General features: G+C 40.0%; 1 protein-coding gene across 2 annotated transcripts in view; it reads left to right on the top strand.

Moving 5' to 3' along the window:
- Window positions 1-20,345, top strand: part of DDHD1 (DDHD domain containing 1) — a 69,535-nt gene that overhangs the window by 29,679 nt on the left and 19,511 nt on the right. For both annotated transcript variants that reach the window (XM_064511845.1, XM_064511844.1), the window contains 4 exons: window positions 2,091-2,219; window positions 4,172-4,319; window positions 14,752-14,858; window positions 14,998-15,104. In XM_064511845.1, coding sequence (XP_064367915.1) covers window positions 2,091-2,219; window positions 4,172-4,319; window positions 14,752-14,858; window positions 14,998-15,104 — 491 coding nt within the window. The remainder of the gene's footprint in view (window positions 1-2,090; window positions 2,220-4,171; window positions 4,320-14,751; window positions 14,859-14,997; window positions 15,105-20,345) is intronic.

The raw sequence follows: 20,345 nt of genomic DNA, 5'->3' as shown, positions 1-20,345 counted from the left end.
TCCTCAGTGCATGCATGGCTCTGTGGTGTGTCCTTCAACATACGTATTTTTGAACAACAGTATAAGAGTGCAAGTTACGGATTTGTTCTTCACAAGTGAGAATAATTTGTGCAAGGTAGGGAAAATCTGTGACCTTTCTGTATATTCTTTGTGATAGAGAGGCTGGGCTTTGTTCCAGGAAAGTGTTTGAGGATCACTTTTCCCCAAATCACTGTTCTTCCAACAGTTGTAAGCAACTCAGTCATGGGCCCCTGTCTGCCTCTTCTCCATGGTTTGGCCCGTGATGGTCTCAAAGGTGTTATGCTTCCACTCCTCTGCTGTCAGCTTCCCCAGGACCATACTCTGAGATGTTTTGCAGAATGTAGATAGAATAGGCCTCTGCTGGTAAGGTGCTGCTAAATGATGAGTGAAGACTACAGTGGTCATGGGTTTGGGGACGGGAGATTCCACAGAAGTGCAGGGAAGTCACATGCCTCTGCCACTAAACTGTTTGCCTCTTTCAGGATATCGCTGTTGCGTTGACTTTGGCACCAGGTCTGAAAGAGGAAGTTTTGTGGGAAGTTTCCTTTCCCTCACCAGTTCTATACTTAGATTTCTGGTCATAGCCCCATCTCTGTTCCTGCAGGGGAGTTCAGGAAAAAATGTTTGCTTGTTCAGTGAATTCTCACTAGATTGCTTCTTACTCTTGCTAGTCGCTAGCCTAAGCTACCGTATCTGCTCTTCAAAGTCACACTTGACTTCCTTTCCTGTTCTTTGCACTGCCAGTGTAAAACAGCAATGCAGTTCTGGTTACTTTTTGTGAATCAGTTGTTTACCATCATAGAAGGATAATCCTTTTCTAATGCCTATGGTTCTTAGAGACTTGATTTGGTTTTTCATCAAACTGTGTTATGTCTGTGTGCCTTGGTAAAGAAACAAAAAATACTGCAGGAGAAAGGTCTCAACATTTAGCTTAATGTGGCTCTTCTGTACTAACAGAGTTAAAATCAGAAATCATGATGGCTCAGGCTTTGCCAGCATGTTTTTAGGAGAGCATAAAAAATTCATTTGAGTGGCCTCAAGTAAGGGATGAGCTAGAGTTTCACTTTTTATGGAAAAAAAACACCCAAAAAAACTCTAAGCCCTTCCTGTGACTGCAGGCTTTTTGCTGTGACCTACTGACACAGTTAAATAACGCATTTGTCATAGGACTACTGCTAATTTTCAGTTCTAAATGTTGCATGTCTCATGTTAGATGAGGCTAAAGCAGCAGATTTCCAAACCTAGGTGAAATCTGAATTACTAGTCAGTACAGCTGCGATATTGTTTTGCTCGTGCAAGCCCCGAGCTTAGATGGGAGATTCTGACTTGCATTGTAACATGCCTGCTGTGCTTAATCCTGACAATCGAGCAATGTATCATGAGTTTGGTCCCAGAGTTCAATCAGTTCCAAATCTGGAAAATACACTAACTGCACAAAGACACTAGAGCTCTTAGTGGCTTTTGAAAGACCTAGATTCTGTTCTGTGCCAGAAATTACTCATTCAGAGGCTTTTTCACTGAACTGCATTTCCAACTCCTAGACATTTCTGAAAGGATAAAAGGTGCAATGGAGCCTTCTAGTAATGGAGCTTTGAAAGCATCTGATTGTGATACTGGAGTACACTGTAGCCGCAGTCAAAGCAGGGATCTCACTGTACAGATACAGGAAGAAGAAAATAGGAATGCAATTGCTCTTTGCTAGCGAGAGTGCACGTGACAGCCACCTGGTCATCACAGCAACCTGCAGTGTTTTGGGAGGCATTGTCCTGCTCCCCTGTATTTTGTTTTCAGCTAAGAGTATGTTTTGGAAGGTTACTATCCCAAAAAAAGAATGAGGGTGGGAGGAGAATGATGTGAAATGTCCTCAGAGGTGGCCTCCAAGCTGCTGCTTGTCCTGGTCAGGTTAACCCTAACTGTAAAATCTTTTCAAGGTAAGAAGTAATACGGTTTTAGGTATAATAGAGCTCTAGATTTTACTGTGTCTGTGAATTTCCCTTTTCTCTCTCTGTCTGAAGAGGCTTTTTTTCCTCTTACCTATCTAAATTAAATGTTGTTCCTTTTTGCTACAGCTATTCATAGTCTAAAGTTGAGTCGCAACCATGTGGACTGGCACAGTGTGGATGAAGTGTATCTTTACAGTGATGCAACAACATCTAAAATTGCAAGAACTGTTACACAAAAGTTGGGGTTTTCCAAAGGTAATATTTCTCAGAGTTTGTAAAGAATATTGTAAATACCAGTATTTAACAGTTTTTTGCTTTAACATGAGGAAGAGAAAATAAATTTCAAGTTCTAATATGTGCTTAGCCCATTTTTGTCATTGCAGTGTTGCAGAAGATTAAATTAGGTGCTTTAGGCTGTTGTACATGCTTACAACTAGACATGAATAGCTATGACATATTTTCATTACTTGTTTTATTACTATTTTGGATGCAGCAGTTAGTATTACATATAAGTATATTAAAATATTACAGTTGCAAAGTCTAGCAGCTATAATATAAAAACTATGGTTCGCTTTGCAAGCATAACTTTACCCCTGTGTACTTGCATACTGCGCTGCATTCCTTAAATACATGATCATACCTTCCCCTCTTTCCAGTTCCTGCTTTTAACTGTTCATATAATAGGTCTATGAACTAAGAGGAGGGGGAAAACTGTTTTTAATAGGAATCCTTCTCATTTAATCTTGAAACTACTGGTTCTAAAGTCAGTGAGGCTAAGACAGTTGGAGGAGAGGATGGTCTCTCTCATGGGAAAGGCAGACTGATGCCAACCTAGAAATCTGGAACTTGTCCTCTCTGCTGTGATATTTCTATGCTGCTGAACAACTGCATAAACAAGAACATATGCTACAAGTTCCTTCTATTTCATTCCTTGTCTGAATAGACAAGATCAGGTAATAGGTTTGGCATTAATCTCCATGCCTCTGTTCTGTAATTCATGCTCTCTTATCCCTCAGGGCTGCTGAGTGGATACTTAATTGATATTTTCCAAGAATTAATATAATTCAATGCTATTGCACATAATTTCAGAAGAAATGAAGTACTCTGTATCCAGAACATGATTTGGACTGTGTGTCCAATAATGTGTAAGATCCATTTTAAAAAAATCTGGGGGGAGATATATCAAACAGCAGCTCACTTGATAAGCTAAGTCTGTTATTTGTAAAGACTGTCGTGTGATCATGTAGTTACAGGCATCATCATAATGCCCAAGTGGACCAGGGCAGAAGCTAGTGTTGTAGAAGTGACCTTAATTCTGCAGTTTTGAAGTGTTCGCTTTGCACGTTTCATATGATGTTGGCACTCTTACTGTGCTTTCCTCCTCCTTAAAAACAAGACAAGTTGTTCGTTTCAGTTTTTATCATGGGGAATGATGCTGTCTTCCTCTACATGGCCATCCGAAGGGGTTGCTGGATTCAGTCTTCTTCCCAGTTGCACAGCTAGCACTTGTTCAAGGCTGTTACCTTCTATATTGGTCTGTCACTAGAGGGGGATGGAGATACACTTTGGCACTGGGTTTCACAAGCCAGCTGCAGGATAGTGAGACAATACCTGTATTTGCCTTGGGTAATTGATTTTTGGTTTGGCTGCTGAACTGGAGAATGAGTGGGGAAACTTGAGGTTGGATCGACTTGAAATTAAATGTAAATTTTCCTTGTAAAAGTTGAAAATTGTAAAGCTTTTCAACCAGCTGTCTTAATGGGGTCAGAGAGAGAATGCCAATGCTTGGCAATTTTGTGACAAGACCATTTCCATAATCACTTCATGCTGTGGGAGAAAGGCAGAGATGTAAGGATGTTTAGAGGCACACAGAAGAAGGATAACTAATTGTACTATAAAAGAAGATGGACAATTAATCAACTGTTTTCTAAAAAGTTGGTTTTTTCAAAACATCTGTGAAATTAGTCATCTTTACAGTGAAAATGGCCTATCAATAAATTGGCCAATACAATTAATATCACCTAATTGCTCAAATCTCTCAGGAGTTTAAAATTGTAGACATTTAAAAACACGTGCTATTTCTTTATGTGTAATCTTATTTTCAAAATACTTGAATGCATTGATCTGAGACTAATGTTCTGTCAGTATATATGAGACCATCACACTTCATAGACTGTAACTGATCTAGGATGATGTTTTTCCTGCAGCGTCAAGTAGTGGGACAAGGCTACATAGAGGCTATGTAGAAGAAGCTACGTTAGAAGACAAGCCACCACAAACTAGTCACATTGTGTTTGTTGTGCATGGTATTGGGCAGAAAATGGACCAAGGAAGGATCATCAAAAATACAGCTATGTGAGTGCTTCATAATATTTGCAGTAGTAATTCTAGCCTGAATATAAGGCTGACATAAATGGCAGCAGACCCTTCAGTTTAAGCTCTTGCTCTTTCTCTCCCCTCCTCCTTGCCCAAGTCATTAGTCTTTTTATTGTGGGTACACGACTTTCTATGTCAGTTTGAACATATAGACCTAGTGAGAGCAGCTGCAAGCCAGAAGAACAAAGATATATTCTGTTTTCATGTTTTTCTGACTTTTAGGGGAGTGGTCAATGAATTTAGAGCACCTTTGGTTAGTGACTTTGCTGAATGGGGACAGATTTGCATTTGGCCCAAATCCAAGGGAATCTCCACTGTTCCTGCTGGATGTCAGAAGAGTGGGCAAGTGAAGTACATCCTCATAAGGGAGGGAAGATGAGGAGCTGGGTGAATGCTGGCAGTCTTAACAATGCGGAGTTATTTAATACAGTTGCAAGCTATTGCTGTAAGTCTGCTCACTGACTTCCCTACGCAGATGCCTGATAAAAAGTAAAACATAATTAAAAGCTTACCAAATCTTTTCATTGGATGTCTTTTGTGAAGATTGGTTTGCAAATGGTTTTTGATTTGAGAGCCATGCTAATTCAGAAGGGCACTCAGGTGCTGGTGAGTGGGAAGAGAAACTCCTGAGCTATTGAGAATCCTGTCCCTGAAAATTTCTGTTGCGCATTAGAAGAAAATATGTCTTGATGACAGCACTGGGGGGGGTGAGGTGGTAGTGGTAAGGAGTGCTTCATTAGCTGAAAGAAGATGCTAAAAATGTGTTAATTGCATGTGTTTGTTGTGCAGATGGTTTAGCATGTGTGTCACAAATAGTTCCACTGCCTTTTTCCATTGAAGTCAACAGAAATAGTAACATAGCCAGCGATCCTTATGAAAGTGTCTGTAGAGCTGGATTGCTGATTTTATAAGAGCTTTGTGAACCTCTCTTTAAATGCAGAATGGCAATGTAGGTCAGTGCTTATGTCAGTGGCTGTGGTGCCGTAGCCGTGGTGTGTACCATCATGTCAGCAGGCTCTCGGGTTCGTTTAGCTCATTGTTCCACTCTACTGTTCTCTGGTATGATAGCGTAGACCTCTTTATTTCACTGTTATGTCATTTGTCATCTCAAAGTAACAACCTGCTACTCCGTACTCTCCTTGTTCTAGCACTTCACTGCTCTTTCATTCATGTTGTTTAGGAGCAAGCAAGCAAAAGCAAAGAGAAAGAGATCTTATAGCCCTTGACGAAAAGCTGGAACTAGTCACCAAAATACATGTAAAAACTTAGATTTTTGTAGGACACATATCAATTATACTGCATATGCAAATGGCCTACATTATGAGTTGTAGTTTTAACAGCTACCAGAAATAAAACTCCCACCTTGGAGTCATTAAGGTTCTCTGCTTTGTCTTTCTCCCTTCCCCATTTGCATTGAAAGTGCGTGCAGGGATTTTATGGGTGGATTAATCTCAGCTCAGGATGCAAGTATCCATTCCATAAGAAGTCCCGCTTTAACTGGCAGTCCAATATATGAAATTCCTTTTAGAGAAGGAATTGTAGGAAAACAAGACTTTCAGTGCTTCAGTAAATCTCATTCTAGTCTCAGATGCCTTCAAGAAATATCAGACCAGTACTACACATTAGCATAAATGCTAATTATTGGCATAAATTCTGTAAAATATTCTGTACAAAATCTGCAACTGAAAGTATTGTCTTAGGTTGAAATCCCTTTCTTTTTAATAGCTTAAAACTTATCAGTGAGGAGGATCCCATCTGCTCTAGGAAGAGATTTCAGAAGAAATGTCTGCCAGGCAAGCTCGGTGGCAGCTTTCACAAGCTGTATTCACAGCACTGTGCCACACTTTCTGTTAGCACTTTCATCAATGTATGTGTATGTGTGCGTGTTGTACGTGCATGCGGTGGAGGGGGCGGGCAGGTTACGTTCTTTGCATTGGAGACACAGGATGTCAAATTTTGCCATTTGAAAATGGATAAGATGGATAAGCAAAACTATTTTTGGACCCTTCATGCTTTAAAGTAGAAACTAAGGGGGCAAGAGTTCAGTAGCGTTTCCTTTTAAATGCACATACTTTAGTAGGAAATCTGGGGTTACGGCCATGCTAAGTCTGTAAGTTAAGCCATAGATCTGCCCATCTGTGAGACCACTCCTCCTTTCTTGCATCCCCAGTATCTGGGTACCATCAACCGTTTCAGAAAGCACTGTCAGGCCCTCAGAGCTCATAACTGCCTTGCGCTGCCTGTAGCTTTGAAGGACTTGTTTATCCTTTGTGATAGACGTGTGCCAGTGTGGGAGCGCTGGGTTAGACATTGTGTGTGTTCCTAAGAAATAGTCACTTTTGGTTTAGGCTTCATGCCATCTGGGAGGACCAGTTCCTCTGGAGAGCACCACCAGTCCTCCCTGTGAAATTTGGGATGTGGATGGGGAGGGAACACAGACAAGGTTACAGGAGGGAATGTGTAGGTCAGCTGCCAGAGACAAAACCACATGAACTCTCATTGTGTCTCTCCCTCTAGCCCTATAGAAGATCTTCAAGATCTTAATTTAGCCTCATACTGTATTGTTTACTATACATTGGGTTGTTGCTTCATACACGGGAGGGGAAGGTTCATCTGGTGTCCTTGATAACAAAATAGAAGGTATAGTCTCTAAAGCCTGCTGTAAGACATCCCCACAGTGTGGTGGGTAGAAAGGAGAGAGAAACTCCACAACACCTTGTTTTTCTGTTTTTTGGGGTTTCTTTTTTTGGTATGGTGCTTGAAGGGACTATGGGATCTGTGGAAGGGAATGCTTGCTTGGATGCCTTCCCTTTCTCCCTTCTCCAAAACACCCTCTAGTGCACACTGTCTTTGCCACGTGCACGTATTACTGCTTTCTGTTTGGGTCCAATCTGCCCTCGTATAAAGCTTTTGCATTTATTTCAACCCGTGCGTGATCGACACTTAAATTCATACCACTAAACTGTAGCCTCACTTGAACAAGTGGTCTTAAAAGAGGGAGAAAAGACAAAGTGCAGAAGTCAGCTTATAACCCTGACATGGAGTACTGTGTCTGTTACTCAGGCCACGTGAGAGACCCTACCAGAGCTCATTCGACGTGCTCTGTCCGCAGGTTACTGCCTCTAGAAAAAATTGGTGTAACTCACATGATGCATCTGCATCATTAGCCAGATACTGTTGGGCACGACAGGTGAAAACAGAACTCTCCATCCAGGGTAATTTAAAATTTTATGCATTAATTTCATTAAGAAATGGAGTTTGATCTAATCATTAATGTGGTGAGATACTGTGGTTGCAGGGTGTCCAGTAAGTAGGTAAATAGAAAAGATGCATTTATTGATGTTTGAATGAACAGGTCTTTAGAAGACATGACATGATTTTGTTTCTTCACAGTATATTTAAACACATTTATTATCTAAATGTAGCATGGCAGCTGGTACAACAAGCTGCTTCTGTCAATGCTGATATTAACTGCAGAACTAATCTACGAAGAGACAGTACCTTCTCCAAGCTAGAACAATGATTCAGCTGACCTAACGTGAACAGAATAGAGCACTAGGAGCTATTTTGGTAGCTATGGAATCGTATGCTGTATTTATATGTGACACAAACTAAGATGTTATGGCATTACCAAGTTTCTGATATGGTACAATGCTGACTTAAAAACCATTTTCGAATATCCTTTTGATTTTATTGTACACACTTTCGTACTGTGTTGGAATATTTTTTCACTGAAGCCTGATCTCTTGTTTTGTTGAAGCTGTACTTCTAAATTATGCTGGGGCCATGGTTCATAGGCATACTAAATACAATTTAGGAATGTGACTATCCATATTGCCAATTTTCTTTTTTAAAAAAATACTGTTTTTTACATTAGGCTGACCTTGTCAATTTTATTAACTTTTGTACTTAAAAATTGAATTGAGTAACTATTCTGTATGTTTCCATAATAACCCTAATGTTGTGATGCTTCTTGGCTGTTCTTATTCCAGAGCTGGCATCTGTCTGCCTCTGTCTGAATCTCCAGTTTTGATTTGAGAATTGTATTTGCCTTTGCTGCTATGTGTAGCACAAAAACTGCCGTCTGCACAAGTGCATCTTCTTGACATTCCATAATCACCAATTACATTTTCATTGCAAGCCCCATTAGAAAGCATTTTAATTGTGGATTGTCATTATAGTAATTATTTCAGAATAGCTATTTTGGTAGATTTCCATCTGTATGCAAGCCTTTACAGCGTTCAGAGGACTCTGAAGCCTCTCAGTGCATTGCATATGTGCTGCTGCAGTTTTAAATCAAGATTTCCATTAATTTTCTTTCTCCCTCTAATTTTCGGCTCTTCAGATATTTGGTAGTTTTGCTTATTTTTCATTTAAATGCTTATGTCACATTAAGTGCATATTAAATGCTGGTTTTCCATTCTTCAGCGCTGGTAATAATGGCATGTTCTTCTAATGTGAGATAACCAAATGGTAAAAATTGTTTTAACGCTTTCAACTTGAGCTTGCCTTGCCAGATAAATGAGAAGTTCAGCCGGATAGGTAAAAGTGATAGTTTACCAGAGTAAAACCTCTTGACAAAATCTTTTAGTTAATTCCACTTATAATCACAGTACACACAGTACAGGGTATTTGTTTTTCCTCACAGAGCATTAAACACTCTGATAAGAGCTTGTTTTGTTTACATTTGTTAAATATCTAACACACGATTGCAGGTTGGACCAAAGAGATAATAGCCTGTTTAGGACCTATGTGGATCTCTGTATCTGTGTTGTTGTTCCCTTCCTCTCCCCAGCCCTTGTTTCTGCCCAGTGCTGCACTTTCCCGTCTCAGTCACAGCAGCATGACTGTATGGTCCTGTTGCAAAGTGGATCACTGCACTTGGTCTGAAAAACTGGAAGTCCATCTGGAGGACTGGAGTGAGTGGTGAGGAGTTGCAGGGTGACAACAGCAACAGGGAAGGTTTTTAACCAGCTTTATTGCCAAAGCCAGCATCTCGCAGAAGGGCAACCTTGCTGCTGTTTGGAAGGCAGCGCTGGAAAGGGGGAGCTGAAGCTCCTACATTTCCCAGTGCAGATATTCTCCAAATACTTTGACTTGCGTTTGCCCCTGAAGGCAGCAGTGTGTGTGTGGAAGACAGTGACTGCGCTGGAGCCATGGCAGTGATGGAGGGGGTCTCATCCCTTCCAGGATAGGGACGTACTGCAGGGAAAGGGAGCCCAGACTCCTTCCTCCAGTCTGCTGGATTGGAAGGAAGGGGAATATTTTGGAAGCTCACATCTGTGAGCTCACCCTTACATCTGCTGTGATTCAGCACACTCCTGATATTCCCATGTACAGCTTCAGCTTGTCTGTCTCCACACCAAGCATCTCAGCAGCTCCATGTTTGGAGTACCTGGGCCTCCACAGGCTTGTCTCCAGGATCCTATAACCAAGAAGCTTGGGTTCGTTTGGTCATGCAGAGCCCTGTTATTCCTGAAAAGGATGAGGTGTGCATCATGTAATTATGTTTACTTTGGTTGCCTCCAAGAATTTTCACCTTCCTTCTGTAGTAAAACAGGTCTGCATGCATCCTAGAGCGAGGCACTTCATACATTTTGGTTTGAGAGCAGGGCCTCAAAGGAGTCCCTGAAGAATACTGGCAGAGGATGACTCGTGTCCTGCCGTTGCTCTTTGAAATCTGCCATGAGTAAGGCTTGAGTCTGAGTTCCTGAGATGCAGCTAAGCTTTTACAAACAGCCTCCCTTTTATTTCCTCTGGCTTGAGCAGAACTTAAGTCTTGTTGCTCATGCCAGCTACTCTCATATTGACTTACCAAATTTAGCTCAAGCCAGCCCTGAGTTTTCTCAATAACTTGTGCTCTATTTCCTCAAAGAGGCAGCAAGTCCTGCACTCTATGTGAGAGAAATCCGGAGGGATGAAGCCAGTCTGGGAGCGCTTCAGAGTTTAATTTACCCTGTGTGTGACCGAAACACAGGAGATAGATCTATGCAGTTTTGCAGGCAGTAAGTAGTAACAGCTTTAGTTTGTTTTGTGAGGACCGCTGGTTCTAGCAGTGCTTTTGGCCCACATGGTCTTGGGAAAGTCCAAAAATGTGGCAGCAGCTAAGAGTCTGGGTCAGCAGCAGAAAGAATGAAGAGGTGCTTTAACTAGACTTCTGCATTTCTTGTTCATCCAGGGAAAAGTGTAACAGTCTGAGAGCTGACAAAGTTGAACCTTCACTCACATCCCTGCCTAATGTGCTTACTATAATAAATATACGTGCAGATGGTGTAAGTGTAGGGGAGTTTCTTCTGTGGACAGAACACAGATACTCTACAGCTATCCAGAGGTGTGACCTCCCACAAACTGTGACTAGCTAAATTAAGCCCTACCTTTGTCTCCCCTTGAGGGCATTTGTATCTATAAAGCCCTCACTTGGACTCTCAGAGAGCTTCGGTCCAGTCTCCTATTGCACTTGGACTACTATTTCTGATCATCTCATAGCCTGGGTTTCTGGGAGAGTAAATGTTTAAGTGCTTATTAAATGAACTTCTTTTTAGTGAAGATGTCACAAAAAGTTTTATCAGATTTTTCCACCTCTTTACTGGAGTTAGTTTCCATTTTTGCAACAGAACAAAAGTTTTGTGGATAAATAAGAAAGGTTGCATCTTTTAATGCAGTTTGCCAGGTGTTCACAAATAGCCAAGATGTTGGGATCTAATTGTTATGTATTATTTCCACTTGTAAAAATGAGTTCATTGATTTAGAACATGATTTTCTTCACCTTGAGGAGACAAAAAGAAAACTGCTGAAGAACATCTTGTTCCTAGCCTGTGTGTTGTTAGTAAAGCTGCTCAGCCCATTACCCTATCTCCTAAATCAAGAGTTCAGACTGGAAAGTTGGCTGATGTGTTTGGTTTTTTTTGTTTTGTTTTGTTTTTAATTCAAGACCATTCACTTATGTTCTCTTGGCTGTGGATTATCTCAGAGTGAAGAGAGTCTGCAAAGATGACTCATGAATAAAAAGGGTAATGTCTTCAAGCCTTCAGACAGTTTTCTTTGTTACCAGCCGTCAAGGTGATTTTATAAACTTCCTGAATTAACTGAAGCTGATTTGCTTGTAGCTGTCCAGTCTTTATATATAATATTTGTGAATGCTACACGAGAGTAAACTTAGCAGCATCAGATTTGAAAAATCAGTGATAATTGTAAATATATTAATATATCTCTGGAATATACCTGCTCAAGAAAGCATGCATACCTGAGAAAATAAGGTGTTATTAATTCGTTACTATAGTCAGAGAAAGGCAGCAAAACACACTTTATTTATGGTAAGTCTCAAAGTATCTATTTTTAGATCATTAATTCTTGCATGTAAAATAGCAAAATTTCAAAATGCTTTAAGGTATTCATTACCTCTGTGTTTGAATGATTTTTCTTAGAAAAATCATAAATTTGAATTGTTACCACATGGTTTGATGTATAGATTTATATAATTGTTGCTCTGGGGTTAAGCTTTCAACATCTGCTTGTATTTGAAAGGAGAAGAATTCCTTGTCTGTTTAGATGGGGATTTATTGCTTTGGTTGGTATTAATTTAGCCAGTGACTAGAGAGATTTGCCATCTAATGAACTAGCTCAAAATATCTAACTTGGGAGGGGGGGGAAGAAGCAGCAAAAGAAGACTTAATAGCAGAACAGATGTGTGTGTATCCAGCAGGTATTCATTCTGGGGTTTTGCCTGTGAACATAGCCACACTACCTGGCAATTACAATATTATTTTGGTCAGCATTTGAAATATGTCTCTCTAGATGCTCAGTCTTCATTTCTTCCAAGTCTATTCTGAAGGAGATCTTAAGATTTCCTTCCCAAGCCCATACTAGTCGCTCTCTAAGCCACAGACACTGCTGCTTAGGCCTAATGCTGGAATTGCTCTTGGGAAGACTGCTGAAAGCGTTGTTTAGAGCAAGGCAGCGCCATTCCTCTGTGCTTTTAGGCTCCACACCCTTAGGTGAGCTTTGTCTCTTGATTGCATTTCATGTATATCATGGCCACTGTATATTTTTTTGCTTGCTTGCTTGTTTGCTGAATGAAACTAAGATGTATGTTTATCATGTGAGATGCAAAAGGTATTTGAAGGGCTTATGTTAGCCCTAAGCATCAAAAAGGTTCATCAACTCTGATTTAAGCAGATCCTCTTGCTGATTTTTTTCATCATGGGAAAGATGTTCTGCTGTATTTCTTAAACATTTGCTATCTCCTTAGCCAGGAGATTAGGAGTGCAATCAAAACAGGCTTTAAAAACAGAGATGTTGATTAGTTGCATTTCTTGACTGTTTGGTCAAGCCATCAGTCAAGCCATTTTGGTCAAGCCATTTGTTTTAAAACAAAGTGTACAAAAGGTTACTGCCCTCTCTTCCTTTCCTTTCTTCTGTCAAAAATGTAAGTGTCCCTTATGGAAAAGTGTGTTCTCACTGCCTATTTCAAGTATAAAAGTCACAGATCTGCTCTTTAGTATCATAATGTGATTTTTCTTTTCCTGGGGAAGGCATAATTACAAAATAAAAGAATGAATTATCCTTGAAGAAAATGCTTTTTGGAGGCATTGGCCTTCCTGCTCCTTCCTCAGTGAAGTATGTTTCATTCTCACTGTGAAGTTGATAATGCTAAATTAAAAAAGTAACAGGAATTTTGCCCCAAGCCACCGTGAAATCTCTCTCTCAGCCTTCGTGAGCTGTTGGTAACAGCTGAATTTCAGCTCCATGCTCATTCCAGTGGATATATCTGATTTCAGCTTTCATGCACAACATAAATCCCTTTCTAGATCTGTGTCCAAGCAGGACAATAGCTACATTGCGAAATTAAGAACACAGTTTTGTCGATGCTTCTTCCATTTTATCTGAATTGTCACCTTCTGTGGCAGCCTCAGTGTGAAGGAGGTTCGGCAGATATTGACTTTGTATCACAGCTACCTGCAGCGTACGGTTGGTTTTATTGCGAAGAGGTAGACGTGCACTGAAACTCAAAAGAGGACTTTGACAGCGTTGTCTGTCGTGGAGCTCTGTGCAGTGCTGATGTTGTGTCATAGTGCAGACAGTGTTTTTCTGGTCAAATGGAGCAGCTTAAGCGATTACTGTCTCAGGTGCTGGTCGGGGTTTAGGCTAGCCTGCTTCATTTCCACTGAAGGAGCGTAGGCGCTCTGCTGTATTCAATAAAAGCATCTCAGCTAAGGCTTCAAAGTTATTAAACCACATTTGAATTGGTGGAAGTGTGAATGGAAGATGAATGTCATCAGGCCTTTGGTTGTAGGAATCGTTACAAAGAATTTGCTTTGGAAATAGAAATAAACACGCTGGAATTCTGGCCTTTGCCTCAAAACGAACTCTGATGCTTGTAATTGGGAACTAGCTACCTGAAATCCAGTACTGTTGCCCTTTGGTCAGATTTAGTTTGCTCATCTTTAAAAATGCTAATGCCATTGGGACCTAAGGGTAGCATCATTGAAAGAAAGGAAAAGCTAATGATTTCTCTGTTTAGCTGCTGTATATATTTGATAGGATGCATGGATATTTTACTATCTTCTTGTCTAATTTCGTGTTTGTTTTTCCTCTTTCATGGTTGGGTCTTTCACACAGCTGTAATGAAGTAGCATTTTTAAAGGAGTATCATATACCATTATTATCCTTCCCCCACACACAACAAAAAGGGTTCCCGTACTTTGTTCTTGTAATTACTGAGGTGTTTTTAAGGTCCTTGCATCCCTTCAGAGAAGTGCATGAGTGCTCCTGTTCAAATACACTTTAAAAAGCAAAAACATTTTAAAGTACAATTAGTCTCTCCATATACAGCTGCAAGTTGAAGTGCTAATAAATGATCTTATTTCTTGCTCTGAGAGCTTTCACATCTTCCAATCTGATACGTAACACTGAAAGTCTGACTTTTCAAGCAGTATTTATAATCATACTTATAATGTTTTCCTTTGTGTTTAAAAGCACTGAATTGTCTGTCTTGCATACTGGTCTAAATGTTTGATTTTTAGTGGATTCAGGATTTCAAGGCTGTGTGGTAAAATTCTGAAACTTTAGATCACATCATACCCCTGACTCACCAGGGTTAGTCATTTTTCAGTTGAGCTTGGGTCCTTTGTATTAGGCCCATAATATAATACATTTAAAGTTTTGAAACTCTTTCTTGAACATATAATATACAATTTTCCATTATATGAGAAGTAAGTACTTTATAACAAAAGTTTGAGATTACATAATACTTACAAATAAACAAGCATATAATCACCTATTTTAATAAACCTATGTTGCTGTACTTGAAAAGTAGTAATGTGTGAAATGTATTATTCCTGGATTTATTGGTTTTATTTGATAGAGCATGCATAGTATTCTTAACAGGAACATGTTCTTTTCTTTTTTTTAGGATGCGAGATACTGCAAGAAAAATAGAAGAAAAGTATTTTTCCAATCTCGCAACTCATGTTGAGTTTCTTCCAGTTGAATGGAGATCAAAACTTACCCTTGATGGAGGTACATTACTTGGTCCTCTTGCTGTCCCATTAGCTGCAGTCTGCAAAACTTCCCCCAGAAGTTTGATGCCATTTTCTGTCTGTCCCTTATTCAGATTTGATCGTTCTCCTGCAACTAACTCAAGTCTCTTTTCTTTTAGACACTGTTGACTCCATTACTCCAGATAAAGTACGAGGTTTAAGGGATATGCTGAACAGCAGTGCGATGGATATCATGTATTATACAAGTCCTCTTTACAGAGATGAAGTAAGTGTGTTTCTATGTAGTTTTTACTAGAGCAGGGCGGAGAGAGGCTGAAATAAGCAGGACCTGGGATTGTAATCAAAGTTGCGTTTTGCGGGGGGGTTGCCACCCATGTCTAGATGGACATAGCAAAGCAAACAGTTGAGCAGAACTTCTAAATAGCCCTGTCCTCACTGCCTCCTTTGTACTGGCACTTCAGAAAGCCAGGCTGGTAGCGACTGCTGTTGCTGCTGCAAGGGCAGAAACATGGGGAGCGGAAGGTGCAGCTGGGGATGGACAGCCTGTGCTGCGGTAGTAATGCTCATCCACTGCTGCCAGTGTTGCACAGGCAGCAAACGCAGCTCTCCTGGGACCTTCCTTTCTCCCTGCCCCTGACGTTCCTCAGTTTTTCTTTCTGAGGCAGGAATGATTCCTGGTTTGGTCCTGGCCTTGCATCTATGGTAGAGGCAAAATTCAGGGTTGTTGTACTTCTGGGATCTTAGAGCTGTCTGTGATGAGAAAGATAGAAATTAAAATGAAAGGGCCATATGATGCTTTAAATACAACATGTGGAGTCAGGTTTACATTTATCCACCAGCAGCAAATATGTTTGTATCTTGCATATATTAAAATAATTTGTTTAGCTTGTTTCAGTCTTCTTTATCTTTTTCTAAGAATTAGATTAGATGGGTTCTTGGTATAGTCAAGCAAAGAGAGTTAGAAAAGCACTTAGTTATGGGATATTCAATTACTTTGAGGCAGTCTTCATTTGTGGGAAATCACATTACCCAAGTCTTTTTCCTTCTGCTTAGCATTTTATATGGAAAAAGTGCTGTTTGTCTTTGTTTAACTTTGTTTTGGATGAATGCTGAAGGAAGACTTAAAAAGGAGCAGGAAGTTAAGTGATTTTTTTAGATTAAATGGAGTAAGGTGTCAATGCCATAGAAGATGGCATTGTCATATTCTGCTAACCCTCACCTCCCAAAACACTGACTGCATGCAGCAAGCTAGGGACAAGGAGCTTCATTTTCAAGTGATGGTTAAGTATTTAGAAACCTGGATTTGGTAGTGTGCCATCTTGGGATTTGAAACAGCATCAACCAGGCATCTATTTCAGATGAACAGTAGAAATGTGCGTGTTTCGCAATTCCACACTGCGAAACAAGAAATATTTCCGTATTTGCAGGTATGTAATATTTTTGGAATTCTTTTTTATATCTTCAAGGAATAACTAGCTGCTTCAACATCTCCTGAAGGATGGGAGGTTTTACTTCTGAAAGTTCAGGTACACTGAGTTCTCGATCAGTACGTGTGTAAAATGACTGGAGAAGCTAGAGCAGAATGATCCTGGTACATCCTCAGTGTTCAGGGACTCGAAGTTTGGTATATGTTTTAGAGAGAATATGAAAATAATATACCTGCAAGTCCCCTTTTAGGGATGTTTTAAGATTAGTTTGTATAGGTATTCTAGGTTTTTCTGTATTGACTGCATTATGTATGGAGCAATGGCAGTCTTTTTGAGGCTTTAGTGTTCAGTGTGCATGGTCAGACTTACTGGGGAAAAAAAAAGAATAGAAATTTCAAAGCTCACCTGGAAATTTGATACTAGCTTTCATTAAAATTAGTTACATCGAATTCCTTTAGACTGGCAACATAATTTTAAAACCTGTACTATCTAATACTACTACTTTTCCTGATAGCAGCAGTGATGGTGAAATCATTATGAGCCTTGTAAGCTTCCAACCCTAGAAATAGGTGTACTGGAAGCTCTGACTCTCTTGTTGCTCAGTAAAGCCAAGTTCATTATTCAGGCCCGCCTGACTTCTCGGTTATGCATCAGGTTTCTTTGTCTGTTGTGGAACTGAGACCAGCATGAACTTTTGTGGGAAGCAGGGAAAACTTCTCTGGCCTCTCTAAAACAGATTTTTAGACTGCAGTAATCTTACGGGAAGTGGATTAGCAAGTAAAGTTCAGTTTTGCTGGCCAGCAATGCATGAAAAATTTAATTCATTGCTCAGTAGAACTGTAGTTTGGCAGGTATATCACTATCCCACAGCCATAATAATTGACAAAATGAGAGTGCTGTGGCTGTACTTAGATCTGATTGTAAAAGACCAAGTTATTTTCTTCACGGAATCAGGTGACTTTTATTGAAATGTTTGTAACAGTACTTAAAAGTTGATCCTTACTTTACCTTGTTCAAACTGCTATGATACATCTTACAACTTTCTGAAAATATGGTTGTACGATTTGAATTGCAAGTATTTGTCCAAAAAAGTCCAGAAAATAAAATGCTATTACAATTGAAATGTTAAAACCTTTAAAAATAGGTTTCTGAAATGCATCTTTTGTATTGTCAGTCAAAATGCTTTGGATACAAGTTTTCTTGTTATTCCTTCAGTTACAGAGTTTGTTCTACAACTCTGTTGTCAGGAATGTGACTTCTTGTTTGATTCTGCATGTTTTATTAGAAGTTCTGTAGGGCTCTGAATCATTAACTAGTCTTAGTATATTTTACACATTTTATTTTGCCTTTCCTCTAGCTACAGAAAAGAGCCTTTATTTTTTTTAGTTACTCCTATTTATCCCTTTTTATTTTGTATGACCAGCTTTGCACAGATTAAACACAACAGTATCAAGTAGCGCATTCTCCTGGAAAATGGTTTTTTTCCTCCATGTTCAGTGTGGAGCTGTTCTGTGGCACTTTGTTCGGAGTACTCATTCTGTCTCAGAAATGATCCTTGTCTTCAAGTATTCACTTGCTCACTTGTTGCTCAGAATTAGTATTCCTGCTTGCCACTTCGAAATGCCAACCCGATTCTTTGTGTAGACTGTTGGCACTCCTAATGCTTTTCATCCAGAACTCTTCAAATACCTCAAAAGGAGCTACTTAAACTTTGCTGTGCCCCTGTGAAATAAATTAAGCAACAAGGAACAGTTCACCTTAGAGAAGAATAACGCCACTATTCACCTGACAACACTTAACAATACTTTGATATGAATTTTTTTCTACTTATAGGGATATTTTTCCCATGTAGAAGTAATATAACTGCTGCTTTAAAGCTTTTCGCCATTCTTTAAAAAACTCACTACAGGATTTGCAAGTGGGTAGCCACTAACTTCTCTCTGAATTCAGAGCCTCACCATGCTGGCTTTCACATGAGATAGCAGACAGAGGTGTTTCTGATGCAGCTGGGTTGTTCTGCTAAGTGTTATGAGACCATAGTGGAAACGCCCTCTCTGATTTCAAGTATTGATTCTTCTGCGGCGTGGTAGGAGAATCTCCAAAAGGTGCCTCTGACTTTTGACAGGTAATGTGATGCTAGACAGATATTAATAATTCAGTACTATCCCATGAACATGTCGGACAGGCTGTTCTCAGTTCAGTCTGGAGGAGGCTTGCAGCCAACACAGGGACATTCAATTGTGCAGTTTCTGCATCGCTGCAAGTGAACTGTGCTGTGCAGGCCCTCATCTATCCAGTGGTCCTTGATGAGTAAAACTGAGAATCCCTGTTTAAAAATGTTATGTTACACAGAAAATAAGGAGAAGCAGTAAGCTGGTATTTTGATGCACACCTGCTGTGTGAACAATCACTTCATACTTTAATTCCTTCCTTGCTCATGCCCGTTAGGGGAACCTAACCTTGGATGTCAGTGTCTTCAGTGGGTGACTTTGTTTCACAGCCATGTTACTGTAGCTTAATATTTCTTTAATAATTAATGGCTGTCTCGGAGATTAAAAAGGCTAATTGATGCATAATAAATTTAGTGTTGCCACTTTCATTATATTGTTAAGTGCTTATTTTACTGATCTGCATTGTACTTACTTCTAGGCTGATTATACTTCTGTAAATTATTGATATATGTGTTCACAGAAAATGCCTTTAATACAGGATAAGTAATATTTGCAGCCATCATCCAAAGATATATAAAGATTAAGTTCAAATATTGCAATAGCCTCAGAAGATTAGTAGGAGATGTTTATGGATTACTTCTGCCACAGCTGAAATGCGAGGTGATGTGGTGGGTATTTAACACTTCCCCCCAGCTGAGAACAGGAAATGAAAGACACAGGGGTGGTGACATGGTGACTGTGAGCTTGGTGTTGAAGGTACCTTACAGGCTTCAGGAGGCTGGGGGAATGCAGTGTAATGCTCCCACAGGCAGACTTTGCTGTCCACCTTGAAATAGCTTGATAGTTTCTTATACACGTATTAAAAAAGGAGGTTAATGATTGTACTCTTGAAATTTGGAACAAGTATTAATTATTTACTGGAGCTTTCAGCTGTCTTTGATATCAGGTTTTGCATTTGAAATGTCCTGCTGTTATGCAGTCCTTTCAGCAACAAAAATAAATTGTTCGGTGTGTGCTTAAAAATGAGAGGGATATGAAGCATGAAATTTTTAACTGAGACTACTTCAACGTAGTTTTTGCTTGGTCTGTAGAAGGTAGTATTCAAGGAACTGCTTGGCAATACTTTCATGGCTTGTTTAATTCATGTTCTTGTACACATGAAGCAAACACTCCTCATCTTTGCTTTCATGGTCCTTTATAAATCTATCTCTGAACTGCATCATTGTTTTTTAAGGACCTTCTTTCACCTCCAGTTGGCCCATCACACCAGTTTCTTACTGCCTACTTGCTGAATTTCAAACAAGTTTGCACTTTCTCCTGAAGTTCTCTTGACATTTGGAGGGAGCTGTTTGCAAAACTCGCTGTTCTTCAGATCTCCTTAAAATTCCTTTCCCACGAAGCCTACAAAAACTTTGATGCTATTCAAGTTGGAGGGGTTGCGAAGGTCAGGTTTCCTGCACTCCCTTTTTATATGTAGCTCTATGTTATTTTTTCTCGTGGTCTGCAAGCTGCTCATGTCAGTAAGTGTCCAGAGGGTGAAGATGTGGAGGGGGCAGAGAAGAAGGTCCTCTGAAAGTTACAGCAAGGGGTGGTCAGAGTTAAAAACAGTCTCAGGAGAGGACACTCAGTGAAGCCCAAGAGAAAACCAAAATTTCTGTTGGCTTTGAGAGATCAAAGAGGTTGGGACTGGAGTGCTATATCCGAGTTTCAGCTACAAAGGGGTCACTGAGGACTTTGGCAAGAGCAGTGTAAACTGTTACTTCCGATGCTCAGAGAGCCAGCAGGGGTTTGGTACTCTGTGTTTCATTGAAAAAAGTCATTTGCTGGATATTGAGGGAAAAAGTTACCATTTTCTACCCTGGTACTTTGGAGAGCGCTGAAGAGCCCCCTTCAACCCAAGCAATCTGT

Source organism: Dromaius novaehollandiae, chromosome 5 (genome assembly GCF_036370855.1).
Source record: "Dromaius novaehollandiae isolate bDroNov1 chromosome 5, bDroNov1.hap1, whole genome shotgun sequence".
Lineage (NCBI taxonomy): Eukaryota > Metazoa > Chordata > Aves > Casuariiformes > Dromaiidae > Dromaius > Dromaius novaehollandiae.
This window is presented reverse-complemented; position numbering and strand designations above follow the sequence as displayed.